The following is a 22,418-nucleotide window of genomic DNA, read 5'->3' on the forward strand; positions in this document are numbered from 1 at the left end:
AAACTATTAGGTTTCACTCCTAAAGCCAGCTACCAAAATCTATTCCCTTAGCTGGCTGCTTCCTCCTCCTGAGCCTGCCTACCAAAGTCCAGTAATCTAGAAGCATGCTTTGGCTCACCTAATTAATATGTCCAGTTAAAATTGAACACCTTATCCTAACACAGGGTTTCCATTTTACCTTTTCAAACCTCAATTTGCCTGTGTCCCGCATCCGTCTCCCCTCTGTCCAGAGGCAGTCCTTATTCCTCCAGGACAAATACCCCTGTCCTTTACACTGTTCCCTTCCCCTTTACCCTGATCCTCTACCTCCTGTCTTTGTCTCTTATTCCCTGCCCTCTGTCCCTCTGGGGCAAATAAATCTCCTTTGTGCTGAGAACTTGGTCTTGGAGGTCCTGAGCCAATATTTTTCCTTTCTCAGTTACCACCAAAGTCCAACTTGGTGAGCCAATGAGTTTTATTGGGGTTACTTACTAGAATATGTGTGAGTGGTTACAGGAGCAAGAAATACTCAGAGAGATGCATCACCAAGGCCCACCCCTGCCTGAGGAACAGCTCACAAAAGCTAGGACACCTAGTGCAGCTCAACAGGTTGGCGAGTCTCCGTTCCAAGTGACTCTGGTCTAACCCTCTTCCAGGAAGCTCAGAGTTTTCTTTGCAGGTCAGCTTTAATAATAAGAGAGGGACTCTCAGGTTTTATTACTTACTCTGGCAGGGAAGGGTCTAGCAAATTTAGTCAGTTTCAGGGACTTCCTGAAGGTATTTTGAGTTGTTTGCCTCTCTGCTTAAAGAGGTTCCCTGCAGGATGGAATGTTTCACTCTCAGAGAAACCTGTTACTCAACAGTGGATCACATTGTCCAAAACTCTGGGCAGTATGGAGACCTCAGTAGGTAGAGTTTGTGCTGGGCACCTGCAGCATAGCTTAGATAAGAGCTCCAGGTTCTGTCTGCCCATGCTTGGATGCTCTCTCTCTCTGCCTCTCTTTTCTCTCTCTCTCTCTCTCTCTCTCTCTCTCTCTCTCTCTCTCTCTCTCTCTCTCTCTCTCTCTCTCTCCCGCTCTCTTTCTCCCTCTCTCTCTCTCATCGTCCACCGGTGCTCCTCTCTACACACTGTTCTAGTAAGATCCTGCCAGTAGACACTAGAGGAGTAGTCAACTTCAGAGCTTCCCTGAACCTCAGAGAGCAACATGGTGTCTCTGCCCTGTTCCAGCTTCCCACCCCATGCATTGCGTTTTGCAGAGAAATTTTTCCTCTGTCCTCATGGAGCATACCAGTTTCTGATCCCATAGAGAAGTTGACTCTCTATTAAACTGACTCCAGGATGTCATTAACTTGAACCCCACCCTCACCCAGCCCACTCCTGGCCTCACCGGGCACAGACTTCCTAACCCCAGGGACACACAATACAGGGACAGGAATCTGATTCAGTGCTCTTCCCTGCTCCAGCATTTTCCTTTGTGGAGCTGTGGGGCTGGGGTCCTTCCGAGATTAGGTTTTAGTTCAAGTTTTGGTTTTAGTAATTCAGAAGTTTTTTATTATTATTATTTAAAAAAAACTGGCCAGGACCAAACCAAAGAGTTCTGTAGGTAAGGCCCTGACGATTGTCAGCCAAAGCATTATAAAGGTTAAAAAAACAAACAAACAAAAAACTCACAAAGAAATAATTTTGGGGAGCCAAATTAACTCATATCCTGTCTGGGTGTGAGAAAGGCTTGATTTTATAACAGATGTCCCGCAGGTGCCTCAGCCATCCAAGCAAGCAAGCGTCTCATACAAAAGCAGAACGTAGCAGTTAGCCTGTTTAATCCTGTGGCCCTTTACCCTGTAGGAATAGCTGGGGCAGGGAAATGTTTTACAACAACCAGCAATTTTTTAAGACTAGCCCAACAGCACCACGAAATGGCCCATCTCGGGTCAGCTGACAGGGTACATTCAAAGTAGGAGCAACTTCCTCATGGCTTATACAAGCTAGCAACAATGTTGTTTTTTTCAAGCACAGTAAGTTTATCCTCTCAACATGATGATGTTCACCCTCACAGTGGAAATGTCCATGAGTGCCTAGGGAGATAGTCCGTTTCTCCCTGGAGCTCACTTGGAGGCAGCCTTGCCTGATTGGTGAAGTCTGAGCCGGTGAGAATGCTGTCTCACAACAAGGTGAAGGGCATCTGAGTGACAACAGCCCTACAAACACATGTCCACTTACATTGTCCACTGGGTGAGAGAAAGAAAATCAACAGGACCGCAGCAAGCGTGTGGGGTTACAGCAAGGTCTGCAACCATTGCGCCCTGGGTTCCCTGGGTCTGAAAGTCAATACTGCCCGGCAATAGATGCCATCATCTGAGCAGAGGGGCTTGAGATAGGAAGCAGAGTGGTCAGTGCCAGGGAGCGCTGACACTGGAGTTGGTTACCAAGGTAGCCAAGCACTCAGGAAGCCCTGGAGTTCAACTCAGGCCACTTCAGCAGAGCTCCGCCTCCCTCTCTGAAGGAGGATGTGAAACAATTCAGCTGATTTGTGTAAACCAGCCAGCTGGTTCAAAGACTAGAAACCAAACCCTTCCCTCACTGCAGCCCCTCCCTTTAGGGACCAGAGAGGCAGGATTCCGATCCAGAAAATGAAGAGCAGAGAACAAAGACTGTGAGCAGGATCTGGAAGGAAACCCAGGCAGATCAGCCTTTACTTAGCAGCTGTTCTGATCTCCTGAAACTCCAGAAGCAGCACTCTGCATCCCATCTGGTTCCTGAACATCCCAGCTTAGAGGATTCCATAGAGAGCTACTCCAGTGACCTTGCTCCCAGAGAAGAGCTGACCTCTCAGAAGGGCCACTCACATCATCACTCAGGAGCAGGTATGTGAAGGATTTCTAAGTGCAGCTCGACTAAAAATCCTACTTGCTTATGACATGGAAGGTGAACTCCTGGCACCAGGGCAGAGGAGCTTGAATTCTGCTTTATTTCACTCAGGGGTTGTTCACAGTAGGGCCCTTCTCTGTCTTCTACACAGAGGACCCCAATCCCCCATCGAGGCAGCAACAATCTTTTCTATCACCTGCGCATTCCTGGGTCTGTTGCTCTTATGAGATTTTTAAACTTGGGGAAGAAGGCAGGCTGTGTAAGCAGATACCTCAGCCAATGCTGTATCCTGTTTGGGGTCGGTATTAGTTGTTGGAGCTGTTTGTTGTTTTTATTTTTGGTTTTGTTTGAGACTGGATCACTCTGTGTGCCTCTGGCTGGTCTAGAACATGAAAATCAGCCTGGCCTCCAACTCAAGGAGATTCATCTACCTCTTCTTCCTAGTGCTGAGATTAAAGGTGTGTACCACCACACCCAGCTCTGCTGTAACTGTTTCTTTACCCCATGGGGATAAAATTCTAGGATCAGAACACCCACTGGTATCACCTGGTGTACAATGAATCTGTGAGAAGCCATGAGCTTTACCTGGACCACCTGTGGACTAGGAAGGTCTTTGGGTTGGGTTTGGAAGTAGAAGCTTCTAAGCGGCTTTTTTCTCTGGCTCAGATCAACTATTTTATCTGCACTGAGGATACTATCTCTATGGCAGGGCATAAACTCCTTCAATGATGACTTTACTGAGGTTGGGGTTTTCTAAACTCTTCAGAGATTATGCCATGCTCAGTACATGAGGATCATGCAGAGGTATTTACTATTTTCTGTAATAAATCAGCACATAAATTTTTCTCTCAAACTTTCCATATGGTGGTCAAATAACACCAGGAAGTTTATTCTTTTTTTTTCAGATGTCAAAATTATTTATTTTGTCATTTAATATATTTTTTGAGAACTTCATGGATGAACACTACATCTTCCTCACTCCAGTTTCCCTCTCTTTTCATTCCAACTCTTCCCATCCCTCAATTAATGATCTATTCTTTAATTATTATCATAACACATATGTACATCTGTAATGGCAGGAAATTTACCCACATTCAAAAGTCCTTGATGTTTCTGGTATATGTCAAGGCTAGCTAGGCTGGGTTTTATGTCTGAGTCCTTTGATGGAAATTCAGATTAATTACATGAAACAAGAACCATATAAACCCTAGCATAGGAAATCTATTCATGAATATCCTTCATTTTGTATTAACTCCTTTGTTTATTGGGTAAGGCACAACCACATTTGTTAAAGTTGACCAAATAGAAGATAATGTCATTTTAAAATTTAGTGAACAACAATATAGTAGACAAAAGTGCACAATTGAGTAGTAAATTCTTTCTTACACTGTTGTGCTAGGAGTGAGCATGCACTTGGGTCCCGCATCAAATGGGTTTTCTGCGGTTGGTGACAATTGGAAGCTGCAAAGATGCTGCTCACAGAATCCGGTCCTTTCCACAGTCTAGAAGGCATGTCCAATCACTCTGCTGTGTATTCCCTGATACCAGTGTGCCGGCCTCCTTGCCTGCTTCCCCTGAACTTTCCTGCCCTTCCTTCACTTCTAGGACCTGTTGATGAGATGGTTTCTCCACTATTGACTTCTATCATGATGTGTAGTGGTTCCAGGAAGCAGGTGTGCTTTAGTTCAGAGTACACCAACAGAAATGTGTGCCAAGTGGGTTTTATGTAGTTAGTGTTATAGTGATTGTGGGGGTGTAGATATAAATACCATGGATTACAAATTGTAATTTCCTTCTGAGCTGGGTGAAGCATGTTGAGTTCCCTTTTTTTTAATTAAGAAAAAAAATTATTCATTTTTACATACCAATCAAGATCCCCCTCTTCGATCCTCCCACCCCTCCAGCCTCCCAGTGGAGTTCCTTTTATGCATTACTGAATTTAACATCTATCTTTGATCCACATTCCATGAATGAAGTCCAGGTAAGCTCAGTGTCCATGAGTGTCTTAGTTAGGGTTTCTATTGCTGTGAAGAGACACCATGACCACAGCAACTCTTATGAAGGAAAACATTTCATTGGGGCTGGCTTACAGTTAAGAAGTTTAGTCCATTATCATCAAGGCTTGAAACATGGCAGCGTGCATGGTGCTGGAGAGAGGCCGAGAGTTCTACATCTTGATCCAGAGGCTGAAAAAGCAGACTGTATCCCACACTGGGCACAGCTTGAACATAAGAGACCTCAAATCCTGTCCCCACAGTGACACACTCCTCTGACAAGGCCACACCTCCTAATAGGGCCACTCTCTATGAGCCAAGCATTTAAACACCTGAGTCTATGGGAGCCATTCCTGCTTAAACAACCACAATGGGGTTCCACTTTTCCAGTTCTTGCTGTTAGATCTAAGTCTCAAGAGACTGTATTATTATCATAATGTTCACTTGCTGACCATCAGATGTCAACTTTCTGTTTCTGATCATCTGAGGTGGGTACTGGTGTGGTTCCTAGTGATAGATCACACAAGCTATAACCTAACAAAGCAGATGATCTTCTGAAACCTGTTTCTATAATATGACCTATTAATATCCACAGATGCTGGCCATCCAATTTACCTTTCCATCACCTAGGGTGATATAGGTAGAATTTTCTCATTTCTGGGGAGTTTGGTCATGGTTTTCTAAAGAAGCAGAACTGCTAGCATGAATCTGTATCTGTTAAAGGGGGAGTTAGTAAAGTGGCTAACTAGCTGTGATCTGGCTAGTCCAACAGTAGATGTCTCTCTAAGGAAAGGCCAAGAATCCAGTAGTTATTGCATCCATGAGGCTGAATGTCATGGCTGGTCTTCAGTATACATTGGAATCCCTAAGAAGTGGGTTCATATACCAGCAAAGACATGCCCCAGCAGCAGGATAGATGAACTTGCTAGAGAGAATGATGGCAAGCAGGTAAAGAACAAGAGCTTCCTTCTTCCATGTCCTTATATGTGGGCTGCCACCAGAAGATGTAGCACAGATTTAAGGTGTATCTTCCCATCTCGAATTATCTAATCAAGAAAAATACACAGGTGTTCCCAGCTGCTTGGGTTTCAGTTTATTCCAGATGTAATCAAGTTGACAACCAAGATGAGCCATCACATGGGTATGTGAAAAGACAAAACTACAACACTTAGTTATTTCACTAACTAGTCCTCCAGTGGCTGCACCATTAGCAAAATAAAACCAAAAGATTTGGGAGAACTCACCCTTCTGTCCTGTTCTCTGTATAACAGCCCTGGCTGTAGTGGAACTAACTCTGTAGACCAGCCTGGCCTCGAACTCACAAGATGCACATGCCGCTGCCTCACAAGTACTGAAATTAAAGGCATGTGCCACCACCACCCAGCTGATACTGAGAGATATTAACTGGCTGAGTTTTTTAATCTATTGTAATCACCGAGTTTCAGGGTACCTTCTTCATACATGTCAATGTACTCTGTCCTCATCTGTGCCCCTCCCCCCATATGCCTCCATCTCCCCTTCCCTCCAGTTGATTCATTTTATTCCTCTAGCTAGTCCTTGATTCTGCTTCCCTCATACATATAACCTTGCTGCTTGATTGCCCACCTCTCTTAATTCCTCTTCAGCCTTTCATGATCCCTTCTCGAGACTGGGATCTAAAAAACACAGGTACAGACACACATGCTTTTAAGGTTAGGTTCAGCCTGAGAAATAAAATGTGGGATATTAGCCTTGCTGAGGTCTGGATTCTCTTCTCTGAACAATGATTCTAGTTATACTCACTTTTCTGAAAATGTCATGGTTTCATTTTTCTTCCCAGCTACATAGAATCTTATTGTGTCTACGTCATGTTTCCTTTGTCCATTTTTCTGTATACAGATATCTACACTGACTTGATTTCATGCATGTGCTTACATCTCTGTGGTCTGTTGACTAAGAGTCCTTCAGGTTGAACTGAATGGGATTCCTGGACCAGCGCTCAACTTTCTTAAGAAAATTCATACTTATTTAGTAGGAGCTGCACCAGCTTCTAACAGTGATGGTTCCTCTTCTCTACATTCTCATCAGCATTTGTTGTTGTTGATAATGTGTTTCGTGATGGTAGTTATTCTGACTTTGTTCAGATGGAATATCAAAGCAGCTTTAATTTGCTCTTCTCTGATAGCTCAGGCTGTTGAAAACATTTTCAAGTATTTATTGGTCATTTTATATAGTCTCTTCATGACTGTCTCTACAGCTCATTAGCGCACTAATTGACTGAATTATTTGAGTGTTTACTCTTTCAAGGTTTTGCTGCAGGCTGCAGGAATTTATCATAAGAACTCAGCTGGTTATGGCAAAGTCACTACCTGGAGAAATCAGGGAATTCCTCCAGAGGAAGCCAAATCCCAAGGAGTTTTTGGTGTTACTTGACTTGTTATATTTCAGCTGTATTCTGTTATGAAAATCATGTGTGCCTTCATAGTTTTCCCAATTGACTTTTCCCTAAGAAGGGCTAACAATGTGGACTGATCACTCTCTGGACATACTCATTCCAGGTTTTGGAGAACTGCCTCAGGAAAGGCTTTCTCTGGAATCAGATATCTCCCTTGGCCACTTTCAAGGACCAGCAGTAATAACAGTCCACATGCAAGTCTCCTGATTTAACACAAATTTCACAAGGAGACACCACCTAGGTCAGGTGGATGTTCAGTAATAGCTTTGCACAATTGAGCTCGGACCCTCCTTTCTTACAGCCTTACTAACTTTATAGACCTCTAACTCCTTATCTAATCACTTCTAGGAATATTTAGATAACCTTCTGCGCTGACAGCTATGCTCAACCCGAACCCCAGTTCAAGCCTCCCTGTAATTATCATCATTGGCAGCATCCGGCCAGGTCCATCCCCAGATGGAGGAAAGTACTTTATCAGATACCTCTGTACTCTCTAAGAACAGACTTAAGCATCCAGGCTACCTGTTTGAGAAGGCCTGGCAGATGTGCCAATTAAGCTTTACTTCCTCCTTTCCCAAACCTTACCTCTAGTTCCAGATCTCCCTTTAACTATCACCAGAGGCATCTAGCTGTACAGGTTGCCTAGCGATCGAGCACAGTTTCCCCCACCCTGCAGAAAAATGGCAGATAGCTTGGACAGATATGAGTCACAGGAAAAAAGAAGACAGTTTTATTTTCTCCCATTGACCTAGCAACTTATAGATTCTTAACATTTTCTACCAATCACGTTTTAGATTATAGCTGAGCACATAAGAGCCCTCTTCTTAGATATTACCTGAATTTAGCCTTTAGTTAATTCATTTCCCCATTGGTCACCTCCCTTTGGGGTTGCAAATGATAATTAATGGTTATTGCCTCCCTATGTGATTCTTATCACCCCTCCGTTTGACCCTGGAAGCCTGGCTTTGCACTGCTAAGGGAATACTGCTTATAAGTGTATATATACCAGGACTTCCAGGGCACAAGGAGGGCACAGAAAAGAAAAGAGAATGGAAGAACTAGATGGGTAAGAACTTGAGAGGAACAGAAGAGAGAAGGAGATGGGAGAGGAGATGATATGGGAAGGAACAAGATGGATGAGAACCTAGAAGGGGCAGAACTAGATGAAGGAATTAAGATAGATCCTAGAGGGGACCGCAGACAAGTGGAGAGAGAAATCAGACTAGTAATGAGCTAAATATGAAAGCAGAATATAAGCTTGTAACTGACACAGAATAATAAAGTATATAGACTAAGGAGTTTCGTGTACATAGATTCATTTCTTCTCATCAAAGATTAATTATCAGCTGGTTGTAGATTCTTCCTGGACCCTGGGAGGGGACTATGGAGGGGCTGGACCCCATAGTCCCCGATAAGATTTCAATTTTACATTGTCAAAACATCCAGCCTTCCTCCAGTTCTTACGCCCTTTTCATCGTCTCTTCTGCATTACACTGAGCCTTGGAGGGGGTGATATAGACTTCCCATTGATGGCTGAGCATTCAGCATCACTTACCCTCAATTCCTTGACCATTGTGACTTACTCTATAATACTCCTACTCACTATGAAGAGCAGCTTCCATGGCCAGCGTGGACAACAGTACTAATTCACAGATGCAAACACAAACATTTAGATGGAAAATTGATGGGCATATCATGCCGAATTTCACAAAACAACATTGGCAGCTCCCCCCACCCCAGAGCCTATGACCACAACAACCACGTGGTTTTGATTGCCAAAACAGAGGGTTTTCAGCACCAAAGAGTAAAAGGAGTTTCTTAGATATCACAGTCATAGGAAACCCAAGATGGATACCACAAGGAATACCACTCTTGAATCCTTAAGACTACTTCTTCTGAACATGGGTTGTGCTCTCCAGTTGAATTTGAATAATTACAATTCGTGTCAATTATTAAAGTAAAACTGAAAACCTGAAACTCAATTTACATGTCATAATATGACCTTATTTGAAGAGGCTGACAAAGCTTTGTACTTGGGTAATTTCTTTTGCAGACAAAGGTCTTGGTACTATAGCCCAGGCTGACCTCAAACTTGAGATCCATAGCACAACATCCTTAGTGCTGGTGTTATAGGTTTGAATTTGATCTTGAAGAACTCACAGTGCTTTAAAGAGGAAAATGGTCAAGGGAAAAGGAATATGAGTCAAGTCTAAATTTACATCCAGGCCAGAAGTAAATGTAGTCGGGTCCTGAGCATCTGATTAAAAGGGGGAAGAGCCCACTTGTAATGTGCGGCCATTATAGGGGTTCTGCTTTCCCATTGGCTTGCTCTGTCACAACTAATTCTTTGAACTTCCTGGTTCTTTCTTCCTTTAGTATTATCACCTGCTCCCAGTCATGGGTCAGACCTCCTCTTCTACACCCCCTCAGAAGGAGGATCCTGTTTTGACCTCCAGCCTTGACTCCAATCTTCAGAATTTCAAGATGGAAACCAAAGTCCTGTCTCAGGAATTAACCACCTTGATTGGATCATACCTAGAGGATGGAAACCTTCGGGGAACAGTTTCTGCAATCAGCGATGCTCTGAGTGACATCGAGAAAGCCCCACTGAACATTGCAGTAATGGGGGAGACTGGGGCTGGAAAATCCAGTCTCATCAATGCTCTACAGGGAGTGGGGCCTGATGAAGAGGGTGCAGCTGCTTCCACTGGAGTGACATGTACAACCACTGAGAGGACATCATACCCATACTCAAAGTTTCCCAGTGTGACACTATGGGACCTGCCTGGCATTGGGTCCACTGTCTTCCAACCACATGATTATCTGAAGAAAATCAAGTTTGAGGAGTATGACTTCTTCATTATTGTGTCTTCTGGACGCTTTAAACATAATGATGCAGAACTAGCCAAAGCCATTGTGCAAGTGAATAGGAGTTTCTATTTTGTACGAACCCACACAGATCATGATCTAATGGTTCAAAAACAGTGTAGTCCTCGGAGATTCAATAGAGAGAATGTCTTAACACAGATTCGAAATTCCGTTACAAGTATACTTAAGGAAGTTACCCAGCAGGAGCCTCCAGTCTTCTTAGTCTCTAACTTTGATGTGTCTGACTTTGACTTCCCAACGCTGGAGACCACCCTTCTAAGGGAGCTCCCAGCCCACAAACGCCACCTCTTCATGCTCACTTTGCCAATTGTTGCTCATTCCACCATAGACCAGAAGAGGGATGCACTTAAACAGAAGATCTGGAAGGAATCAGTAACGCCAAGAGCATGGGCCACCATACCATTTATGGGCTTGACCAAAAATGACATAGAGAAGTTGGAAGAGGCTTTGAACCTCTGCAGATCTTCCTTTGGCCTGGATGAGGCATCCCTGCAGAACATTGCTGAGGATTTGCACATGCCACTAGAGGACCTCAAGGCAAACATTAAGTCTCCACATCTGTTCTCAGAAGAGCAGGGTAAATCCTTAACAGATAAACTATTAGAGTACATTAGCCGTCCTTACTTTTCAAAGGCGTTCCACTTGCAAAATTACTTCATTGACACTGTGGCAAATGATGTTAAAAGTCTCCTTAGCAAAGAAGAGCTTTTTATGGAGAAGGTAAGTTCAATTCAATTCTAACACCTCTCATATTGGGAGGAGTCAGTGGGGGAAAAAAGGGTTTTCACAGTTGTTCCAGGAAGTACCTTGCTATCTCACTTTGTTGAAATGTTTCATGGTGACTTTGATGAATTTTGTCAAATCCATTTTCTGCACCTGGTGAGAATTTATCGTCTCTCTGATTGAGACTGTTACATGATGCACTCTTAAGGCTTTTCATTATAAATTGTCTCATTGCTGTATTTTTATTTCCTTTTGTTTTTAAGAAGTATTTCCATTAGATGGAATCCTCCTTGTCAATCTGCATTTGTTTCCTCTGCTTTGGGGACTCTATGTGGAAAAAATCTGATGAAATTTTTCATACCCATTTCCCTATAGGAGCTTCAAATTTTCATCTTATATTAAGCTCTTTGGCCTGTTTTGAGTTGGTTTTTGGGTAGGGTGAAAGATAAGGGTCAAGTTTTAGTTTTGCCTGGAGTCCAGTTTGCCCAGTTCCATTTGTCAACAATGTGCCCTTTGTGCAGTATTAGTTTTTGAAGGCTTACTGAGATGTTGATTGACTTGGAGGCACTCAGTTGGCTGTACATGTTTGGAGACATTTCTAGGTGTTCTCTTCTGGTCAGTTGGTTGGTCTATGGGCCTGTTTTCATGCCACTGCCATACTGTTTACTGTGGCTCTGTACTATGCCTTGAAATCAAGTATTATGATGCCTCCTAGCCCTGTTCTTTTTGATTAATATTGTTTGGGCTATTTACACTCTTTTGTGTTTCCATGTGAATTTTGTAATTCCACAGTCTACTTCTATTTTAAATGACACTGATATTTTAGATGAGATTGTATTGGGTCTATAGATCATTATGTGAAGTATGGACACTTAGACCACATTAATGTTTATAAGCTATAATCATGGGCATCTTAGCATCTTTTGTAGCTTTCTTTGAGATCAGTGTTTTGTGAGCGTTGTTCAATGCTTTCCACTTCCTTGGTTAATTATTGAAATTTGATTGCTGCCTTCCATTTATTTCCCTTCCTTCCTGCTTTTCTTCCTTTTTTCATTTATTCCTTCCTTCTTCCCTTTTCTCCTTGGCTTCCTATCTTCTGTGTGTATATCCTTGTCTATTAAAAATGAACTTTCAATGTTTCTTTCACAATGTCACACTTCTGACTTTCTAAAGCAAATCTTATATTTTCATTCGAATTTCATTCATCAGTATTCTCTTTGATCTCATTGCATTTTTGTTATTATTATATTTTAGATTCGCATACAACATGGTGGGTTATAGTATGGCATTTCCACACAAATGTGCCATTATACATTCCCATTCATCCTTCTATGTTTTAGTCATTCCTTTTCCCACTGCCTTCCACCGTGCCCTTGTGCTTGTCTGGATGGCTCCCTTTTATCCCAGAGACCATTCTTCACTTTCTTCTCATATATAATCTACTGCTCATCCTGTGTATTTCCTCCTTTAACATTTCTTCCTCCCCTCTCATGTGATTGAGATTGTTGTCATCATTTTTGAAATATTTAACAGGAATTTCATCCATTTCAATTTCTTCAGAATCTTTTATTATAGAGCTATGATCCTTTGTGTTTAACATTGCCTTGGTCATTTTTAGTAATTCTTGTCTTCTGTGTAGCAATTTGTGCCTCTCAATGGAAATCTCTCTACTTATATAGGATGTCCTTACTAAGCAACTACTCCAGAAAAAAATATGTCTTAGGAGGATGACTTGTTGTGCAATATTGGATTTATTTCACAATATACATGCCATATCTTTATTCTGGTGGCAGTTATTGAGTATAGGCTCAGTCCATTCCATGTCAAAATTGTAGAGAACTATTGTCTCCGATGGTCACACAAGACTAGGGACTCTCAGGCATTGCCAGCAACTATGACATAAATAATAGAGTATAAGTGATGCATTATACATGAATTTATGTTCGTTTCTATAGCCACAATGACCAGGAGTTCCTAAATATTGCTTCAACTTGTGAATCAATTGTGAACACAGTCCCAACACTGGAGAGGCAGAGAAAGGTAGACCACAAGGATTCATACTATATGCATGTGCACCTGTACACATGAATGCAGCATCACACACAAAATTCCAAGTTATTAACCTGAGAGTTTTGATATTTTAATATATTATTCCTAAGGATTGCGGGATCTATATTGACAACCCCCCATTCCCCTTACTGTTATTGGTGACATGGCTTCCAGGAAGGTGATTGGCAGAATCACAAAGAGAATTCCGTATACCTGAAGCTTCTGTATTGAAATCTTCATACACCAAAATATTAGAGTGAAACCAGTCTCTCATGACTGCCTGCATTTACCATGTGTTCCAGCTGCAATTCCAAAGCTCTGTATGTGTTTCTAACATCAAAAGGAAAGAATATGACTGTGAATCTATACCTTCCTCCCAAAGTTCTGGTATCTTTACAATCAGTGTTGATAAACTTGTACACTCAAAGTTAACACAAAGTCATGAAATAGAAACAGTTTTAATGTCCTTGTAAGATTATAGTAACCTGGGAGTATGTAACAGAAATAGCGTGTGACCTATAAAGTCCAAAATATGAAATCTGAGGACCTTTAAGGAAAACGTGTGGTATTTGGATAGAAACCCATGTGAGTTTGGCCCTCTGCCTTAAGAATTGAATTTCTCAGAGGAGTTTGATGGGAATACGTTTCTTCAGGGTTCTTAACTTTAAAAAATGAGGACACATGCTTTAGTGTCTTCTTTAATGTTGCTTTCTTTCTTCCTTTCTTCCTTTTCTTCCCTTCCTTCTTCCCTTCCTTCCATCCACCCTTCCTTCTTTCTCTTTCTATCTTTCTTTCTTTCTTTCTTTCTTTCTTTCTATCTTTGTATCTTCTTTCTTTTTTTCTTTTTCTCTTTATGTATCCAGTTTGGGATTTTTCATTTCTGTTGGTTGTTTCGTTGAGGTTTACAGACTGAACGCTAGAAAGCAGGGACACACAGGGAATTTGCTTACCATTGAGTCTGCTTGCTCCTGAGCCTATCGTCTACCTCTTCTGTTGAAAAATAAGGAATAACATAGACACATATCTCCTTTCAAATGATTTTTCGTCTACTTTTTAGGTTTTCAAACAAGCACATACTGCGTATTAAGAATACACCCATTAGTCCCTTTGTCCCCTGAGACAGTTTCACTTTCACTTTCATATCAAATGTACACATATAACTTATGCATCTATATAAAGTCTAAGCCCCTTGAATAAGAAATAGTATTTGTTTTTCTGAGACTGGCTTAACTGAAGCATTATGATAATCTCCAGTTTCATTCACTTTCCTTCAAATGACATAATTTGTCTTCTTTAAGTAAAACAAAGTCTATTACACACAGATAGTGATATATCCAACTCTCTGTGGCACATGTAATGAATATTGTCCACTCCCCACCTCATGGTCCTTCTCCCTTTATTCACAGACTTCACAAGAGAAACTAGAATGACTGTGCTAAGAGACCAGAAGTCATGAGGGCTAAGAAGCAATGTTTCTAAGCATTCACAAGAGGCAGAAAGCCTTTCCATGAGAGATGTTGTTTAAGATTTTTGATACACTGATCTATGCCCTCAGGATTTTTCCAATGTATGGGTATTAATTTTAAAAAGAGTAAACAGATTTAAAGATGATTTTAAATAAGAAATAAACACCAGGGTAGGAGACTGTGTGGAATAAATGGACCTCGAATTGGACAGCAAAGAAAAAGGGAAGCCGTGGGAAAAGTAGAGCCTGAGCAAGAGGACACTGGACATGCAGGCCAGAAATCTAGCCAGCAGCCAGGAACAGAGGGGAAGGCACTTCTGCCTTTAAAGAAACAGAAGATGAAGTCCTGCTTTACTATAGCACAAATCCTAGGTCCTGCTCTGCTCTACGATAATCACAATGTCTTTCTGTTCTCCTTTATTCAGCCTCTTCTACTGCAAACAGCTACAGGCAAGCTTTCCAGAACCTCTGCTCCAATGGCTCACCTTTTGGCATCCAGCTTTGAAAACTTCTTTAAGAATTTCAAGAAGGAAAGCAAAATCCTCTCTGAGGAAACCATCACCTTGATTGAATCCCACCTGGAGAATAGGAACCTTACAGGAGCAGCTTCTGTGATCAGCGATGCTCTGAGAAACATCGACAGAGCCCCACTGAACATTGCGGTTACGGGAGAAACAGGGGTGGGCAAATCCAGCTTTATCAACGCCCTGAGGGGAGTGTGGGATGAAGAAGAAGGTGCAGCCCCCACTGGGGTGGTAGAGACAACCATGAAGAGAACGCCATACCCACACCCAAAGCTTCCCACAGTGACAATCTGGGACCTGCCTGGCATTGGGTCCACCACCTTCCCACCACAGAACTACCTAACTGAAATGAAGTTTGGTGAGTATGACTTCTTCGTTATCATCTCGGCTACACGCTTCAAAGACACTGATGCACATCTGGCCAAGGCCATCGCCAAGATGAATACCAAGTTCTACTTTGTCCGCACCAAGTTAGATCATGATTTGAGTAATGAACAGAGGAGAAAACCTAAGACTTTCAATAGGGACAGTGTCTTAAAGAAAATCCGAGATGACTGTTCAAAGCATCTCCAGGAGACCCTCTCCAGTGAGCCTCCAGTCTTCTTGGTCTCTAACTTTGATGTGTCCGACTTTGATTTCCCAGAGCTAGAGACCACCTTACTGAGCGAGCTCCCAGCCCACAAGCGACACATCTTCATGATGTCCCTGCACAGTGTTACAGAGACTGCCATTGACCGGAAGAGGGATTTCCTGAAACAGAAGATCTGGCTGGAGGCCTTGAAGGCGGGAGCATGGGCCACCATTCCACTTGGGGGCTTGATCAGAGATAAAACACAGAAGGTAGAGGAGACCTTGGATCTCTACAGGTCTTACTTTGGGCTGGATGATGCCTCACTGGAGAATATTGCCAAGGATTTTAATGTGTCTGTGAATGAAATCAGGGCACACCTTAAGTCTCTCCATTTGCTAACAAGGACCAAAGACATGTCCTTGGAAGAAAAATTATTGAAATATATTGAATATATTTCCTCCGTTACTGGGGGGCCACTGGCCACAGGCCTTTACTTTAGAAAGACTTACTATTTGAAAAGTCTCTTCATTGATACCGTGTCAAGTGATGCTAAGACTCTTCTCAATAAGGAGGAGTTTTTGTCACAGAAGCTGGGGTCATGCGTGTCTGATGACCCAGAGTACTGGGATGCAGCTATGGAGCTATGAGGCATGTACCTTCCGGCTGGCTTTGGGCACTGACTTACAGCCTACTTTGAAGTAGCAATCATTTTCAGCGAAAGACCAGAGGATTCACCATCCCTTTCCTCTTTAAGAGACAGACTGTCACTGTGGCAAGTGGAAGACTTATCAACCATGTAAAAACACATGAGAAAGGCTGTCTCCCATTAAAATATCATGTATTATAATACATAGTTTTATACATATGACTTACAATATTTTTGTCCAATTAAACTTGGATCTTTTGTCTCACAGAGATTCTCCAGGCATTGACACACTTTCCTAAGATGAAGAACTTAGTTTCCTGCCTTGGTGGATATCTTTTGATGTTCATGAAGTACAGGAGGCTGGTTCCCAGCACACATCTCCACATGAAGTGGTATCTCCTGGACATGATAGACACATGGTAGATAAGATTGTGACCATTGTTCCTTCTCCCTCCAGGATGGACTCAAGAGACACATGGTAGATGGGACTGTGACCACTGCCCATGATCCCTCCAGGTAACGCATGGTTGGGTGAACACATCTGCAGGTCCTCTCAATCCTTGAAAACAAGGATATTTTATTCCATATCCTTCATCAGTCAACCTGAATGAGTTCAAACTTCAGCTTGTAGGCCGCACAAGCGCTGATTAAATTGTCTTTCCTTGTGGTAAGATCACTCCAAAACACTACCTACTGTTTCATGTCCAGTGGGGGTGTTAGTACTTTCCTTTGCTTGAGAGGATCAGCATGAGGAGCTGTAGACAGCTTATTTGTCCACAGCATCCTACTGAGAACTGGTATCACTTTTGGACATCTAATATCACTCTTTGCTAAAATTCCAGTGTTGCTTTCTGTATGTATAGCAGCCCTTCTAGAAGGTGAGTAAAGAGTCGTGCATGGGATCCCATGTGCAGAAAGCAAGCATGGACATTTTAGCTCTGCCTTGGTGTTCTTCAGAGAACAGGAAGCAATATATCATATCCATATCTCCTTATAATTATGTTTGGATCTCTATAGCATTTGTATTAATTCCTTTTATGTCACAGTCCTAAACACCTGGCAGAAACTACTTAAGAGAAGAAAGTTTTAATCTTCCTCACAGTTTTGGAGCCCTGCACTCTGTCATATGGAAGGGACCTGGTGAGAGGAAGAACTCGCTGTAGGAGAAGGCTGGGAGCGAGGTGGCAGAAAGAGCTAGGTGACAACAAGGGGCAGGAGAAACAAGTCCTGGCCCTCGTGACCTAACCCCTACCTCCTGAAGGCTCAGCCACATTCACAACTGTTTGCCGGCCGTGCTGGGGACCAGGTGTTTAACACAAGAGCATGTGGTGGTCTTCAAACCACAGTACTATCATATCCATAACTTATCATGTCTCTCTCTTCAATTTCCTCTCCTCCTTTCTCTTCCTCTTTCCCTCATCTCCCTCTCTCTTCTCTTCTTTATCCTTCTCCTCTTCTTCTCCCTGGTTTCTCTCTCTCCTTCTCTCCCTGCCTCTGTCTCTCACTGGCTCACTCTGCTGTGTGCCTTGGCAAGCACATAATCAACAGGGCAGCCTTGCAGCCTGGAATCCTTGGAAAAGTTGATAGTACAGCTTCTGTCCAAACAGTAATAATTGTTTCCTTTCCTTCTTGGGAGTGTCAAGGTTTGCTTTGGTTTATTTTTGTTTACCTCTAAGGTCTTCAATTGGTTAGACAGGGGTATTTACAGTAGAGGAGGGTCATCTGAAGTAGTCAAAGCCTCATGCTTTAAAATATAATCTCATCTAAAAATTACTTTAACCAAAACATCTATACTGGTGTGTTGCTTGCTCTGCAGCTGGGGTCCCACTGTCTCTGATCCTGGGGGGAGGGGGTGAATAGACACAGAACCAAACGACACAGGCTCTTGGAGATTGTAAGCAATCTCGTTTATTAAACAAAGGACTGAGGTATTTATGTGTATACTTTTTGGTGGGCTCTGCTTCCAGCTGCTGTGGTGTTTCCTGGTTGGCTCTGGGTCATATGTCAACAGTGGTCATCTTGAGGGTCCAGTTTCAGGTTCCTCTGGGTCCGGATACTACTGCACATGTCAGATCTCTCTGTTAGCTTAAGGCACAGCCCAGTGCTCTAGGCCTTATCTGCCTCACTGGTGTTTGGTAAATACTTGGGTACTGTCTTTGTTAGGGTTTCTATTGCTGCAAAGAGACACCTTGAGACCGGCAACTCTAATAAAGGAAAAAAATTAATTGGGACTAGGTTACAGTTCAGAGGTTTCATCCATTATCATCCTGATGGGTGGCATGCAAGCAGACCTGGTGCTGGAAAAGGAGCTGAGAGTTCTGCACCTTGATCCACAGTCAGTAGAAGGAGTCTGTGTTCCACACTGGGCATAACTTGAGAGTAGGAGACACGAAAGCCTGCCCACCCTACAGTGACACACTTTCTCTAACAAAGCCTCACTTCCTCATAGTGCTACTCCCTAAGGAGGCCATTTTATTTCAAACCGCCACAGGTACCATCACCTAGACAAGATAATATGTAAACTTAATTTCCTCAAGCCCCGTAATTATCCTAACCCACTGTATACCAGCATATATATGCAAATATATATATATAGTTAAAAAGTTATAGTTACAATGTACTTACTTGTAGATACAGTGTGACAATGTGACTCAAATAAACAACACATAATTATCAAATCTTGAGAGATGGCTCAGCAGTTAAGAGCACTGACTGCTCTTCCAGAGGACCTGGATTCAATGGCCAGCATTCACATTACAACTCATAACTGTCTGTAACTCCAGCTCCAGGGCATCTGACACCCTCAGAGAGACATGCATGCAAGCAAAACACCAATGAACATGAAATAAAACTAAATAAATCATTTTTTAAAGTCTGAGAAGTCAGGCTTCCATATTCTTACTCATATTAAAATTATTGTTACTAACAGATAATAATTGCCACTATTAATAAGTCCATGTATATAGTAGATGCTGACCAATTGAGGATACATTTATCATTTTACTGTCCTTGCCCAGTCTCTGGGGCATCTGAGCATCTCTGTTGTGCTCATTCATAAAGAGCATCACAGGTTATTTTAAAGAATAATCTCTGTGCTGCAGCACATCACAACCTACTCCTTCCATTTAACCCTTTTGGGACCTGTTCTCCAAACTCTCTCTGTTCCTCTCTTCACCTTTCTAGCTTCTAGGAATCACTATTCTACAGTCACATCAACCACTGGAGTGTACCACAGCAAGTGTGTAGTATTCCTAAGTAATTTCTACTCTTCCTGATTCATTGTCCTCTGTGACACCATCTACTGAGCAGTCTGCTCTTGGTGACCACTTACCTGCCTCTGTGTCATGGAGAACACCCAGGACCCAGTCTCAAGGAGGCTTTAATCTATTTCTGTGTGGTTCAACACTAACAGTCACAGTGGGAAGCCATTACTGTAGTGTATGTAGCAAGGGAAGCTGTCAGTAGAGAAGTCCATTATGAACAGGAGGCTTCTTGTCATGTATATGGGAAGTGTTTCTATACATCACAGGTTTGTGTGTGATGGTTTATATGGACTGTCAACATGACAGGATCTAGAGTCACATTGGAGACAAATCTCTGGGAATGTCTGTAAGGGATTATCTGATTAAGTTAATCAAGATGGGAAGACCCGCCATAAATGTGGGCAGCACCATTCCCTAGGCTGGAGCCTTGTACGGCATAAAATGGAGAAAGCCAACTGAACACCAGCCTTCATCTCTCTCTGCTCCCTGACTGCAGGTGCCATGTGATCAGCTGTGTTTCCCATCACAACGGACTGTAGCCTTGAACTGTGAACCCAAATAAACTCCTTCCCTCTTAAATTGTTTTTGCCAGGGTATTTTATCACAGTAACAGGAAAACTAATACAAGTAACTGTGCGGCTAGGCAGTTGTGGCACACACCTTTAATCACAGCACTCAGGAGACAGAAACAGGAGATCTCTGTGAGTTTAAGGCTAGCCTGGTCTACAGAGCAAGTTCCAAGATATCCAAGGCTACACAGAGAAATCCTGTCTTAGGATTTCTAGTGCTGTGAAGAGACACCATGACCATGACAATTCTTATAAAAGAAACATTTAATTGGGGAAGTTCTATCACAGTTTCAGAAGTTCAGCCCATTATCATCATGGGTTTTTTCTCCTCAAAATTTACATTTTGTAATTTACTCTGCTCAGATTGTTCCTTTTCATTATAAATCTTCATTAGAGTTAACACTAATAACTACAATGAAAGAGTCTATACTAGGCTATTTTGAGAATTTTTCTGCCAATGGAATTAATCCAAAAGTCTTAACTTCAACCTCAGGCAGACTCTTTGGACAAGGGCAAAAGGCAGCCACTTTCTTCACCAAAATATCACAAGAATGATCTACTAAGGCAACATACTAAAATTCTTCTCCTCTGTAACCTCATGAGCAAACTCCCACAGTTCTTCAAATCACATTCAACACCACTGTCTTCCATGCTCATACTAGTATGGCCCATTAAGCAGTATTTAAAGCATTCAACTGCTTTTCTAATCCACAGTCCCAAGGTACTTGTTCCTTCAAAAAAAAAAAAAAAAAAGCATGGTCTGGCCCATCACAGCAATACCTCTCTCCTGGTACCAACTTCTGTTTGAGTTAGGCCTTCTATTGCTCTGAAGAGACACCATGACCATAGCAACTCTTATAAAGGAAACATTAAATGGGGTAGCTCAAGGTTTCAGAAGTTCAGTCCATTATCATCCAGGGATCATGGCAGCATGCAGGCAGACATGGTACTGGAGAACTAACTGGGAGTCCTACATTGCAGGAAACAGGAAATGTTCTGAAAGTAGGAGTGAGGGAAAATTGAAAAAAGAGACCTCGAAGACCACCCCCACAGAGACACACTTCTTCTAATGGGGCCACACCTACTCCAACAAGTCACACCTCCTAATAGTGCCACTCCCTATGAGCTTATGGAGTCCAATTACTTCAAACTACCACAAACCTTATCTCAAAAACAAACACAAAACAAACAAACAAAAACAAAACAAGTAATTGCCCATTGATTATCAACAATGAGCTTCTACCAATTCAACTTGTGGTGTATTGCAAACGTCCAGTCTATTTATACTATGTGTGGTATTGATATGTGGTATGTGTGGTAAGTGTGGAGTGAATGAGCATGAATCCTGCCTGCAGTTTGTTGAAACATCAAAATGCTGTACTAAGTGATAAATGCTTAAAACTGTACAAGGAAATCACTGTTTGAACACAAGAGAACAAAAGCTGTAGGAAGACAGTCCTCATGGACATTCCAGACCCAGATAAATACCCAGAGGAATACCTGAACTGCACATTTTGCAGCTGTGTGCCTTCACTTCTATGTCTACAGTGAATGAACGACTAGACAGGACAATCTCACTGTCGAAGCAGGACATCAGAAACTTCAGTCCCAAGTGCACACCCAGCAGGGAGGGATGCCAAAGTCCGTCTGCACATTCAACCTCACCCTAAGCAGCAAAACAATCATTGATTTTTTTTTTCTCATTAGTCCAATGAAGTACGGAAAACAAACAAGAAGGAAGCTATGGGAAATCTAAGGCCAGTTCTAGTGTCTGCAGATGGCATGGAGTGTATGTGTCCACGCATGGAGATGTGGGAGCTTGAGAGACTATGCCCTGGAGTCCATTGAGCCTCCTCCATTGAGTTATGGATTCTGTGAGAGGGAAAATCCATTTTCTTTAAAGACGGGCATGAATCCTGGTAGAAAAAAAGAGTGACCCCACCCTCATGGACAGCACAAATTGGACTCTGGATTGTAATTTATAAAAGAGACAAAGATGACATGAATTTGGAAGGAAATATGGGATGTAGGAGTGGGCCTAGGCAGAGTCAGGGGAAGACTGGGAGTGAATATGATCAAACTGCATTCTGTGCATGTATAAAATACTCAAAGTATTAATAAAAATTATACCTTTTAAAATATTATGGAGACAGAGGAAAGGGGGGGACAAAATTGCTTTGTTTTAAGAAGGACAGACAAACATGTTTGTGGCCTTTGGTCCTTTCTTCCTGACTGCAGCTGGCTCTCTGGCCCTGTCTCCTTATAAAGAGGGAGCTTATCTTCTTAGAGATTTTCTCCAAGAAGCTCAGGCCCAGGTTTCCCTTCCCTCAGTGTGGGGCATAGCTATGAATGCTGTGAAAGGAAGCAGTTTGGTTTCAGAAATGATTTATTACAGAAACCTTCATCCTGCTCTGGTGAGGTGTGTATCAGGAGGGGCTGGAGA

At 42.4% G+C, this 22,418-nt stretch overlaps 1 protein-coding gene across 1 annotated transcript; it reads left to right on the forward strand.

Moving 5' to 3' along the window:
* Nucleotides 1-2,535: 2,535 nt before the first annotated feature.
* LOC128122514 (uncharacterized) lies at nucleotides 2,536-22,044 on the forward strand. The gene is made up of 3 exons (XM_052758144.1): nucleotides 2,536-2,844; nucleotides 9,653-10,885; nucleotides 14,828-22,044. The coding sequence occupies exons 2-3, from the start codon at nucleotides 9,674-9,676 to the stop codon at nucleotides 16,142-16,144; spliced, it is 2,529 nt and encodes an 842-aa protein (XP_052614104.1). The 5' UTR covers nucleotides 2,536-2,844; nucleotides 9,653-9,673; the 3' UTR covers nucleotides 16,145-22,044.
* The last annotated feature ends 374 nt before the right edge of the window (nucleotides 22,045-22,418 follow it).

Source organism: Peromyscus californicus, unplaced genomic scaffold, assembly GCF_007827085.1.
Source record: "Peromyscus californicus insignis strain IS unplaced genomic scaffold, ASM782708v3 Scaffold_3__1_contigs__length_106647218, whole genome shotgun sequence".
NCBI classification, from domain to species: Eukaryota; Metazoa; Chordata; class Mammalia; order Rodentia; family Cricetidae; genus Peromyscus; species Peromyscus californicus.

Bases quoted from the DNA above. Each gene is read 5' to 3' on its own strand.
- LOC128122514 (XM_052758144.1), top strand. From the start codon at position 9,674: ATGGGTCAGACCTCCTCTTCTACACCCCCTCAGAAGGAGGATCCTGTT. The intron at 10,886-14,827 runs GTAAGTTCAATT...TCCTTTATTCAG, and splicing joins AAGAGCTTTTTATGGAGAAG to CCTCTTCTACTGCAAACAGC.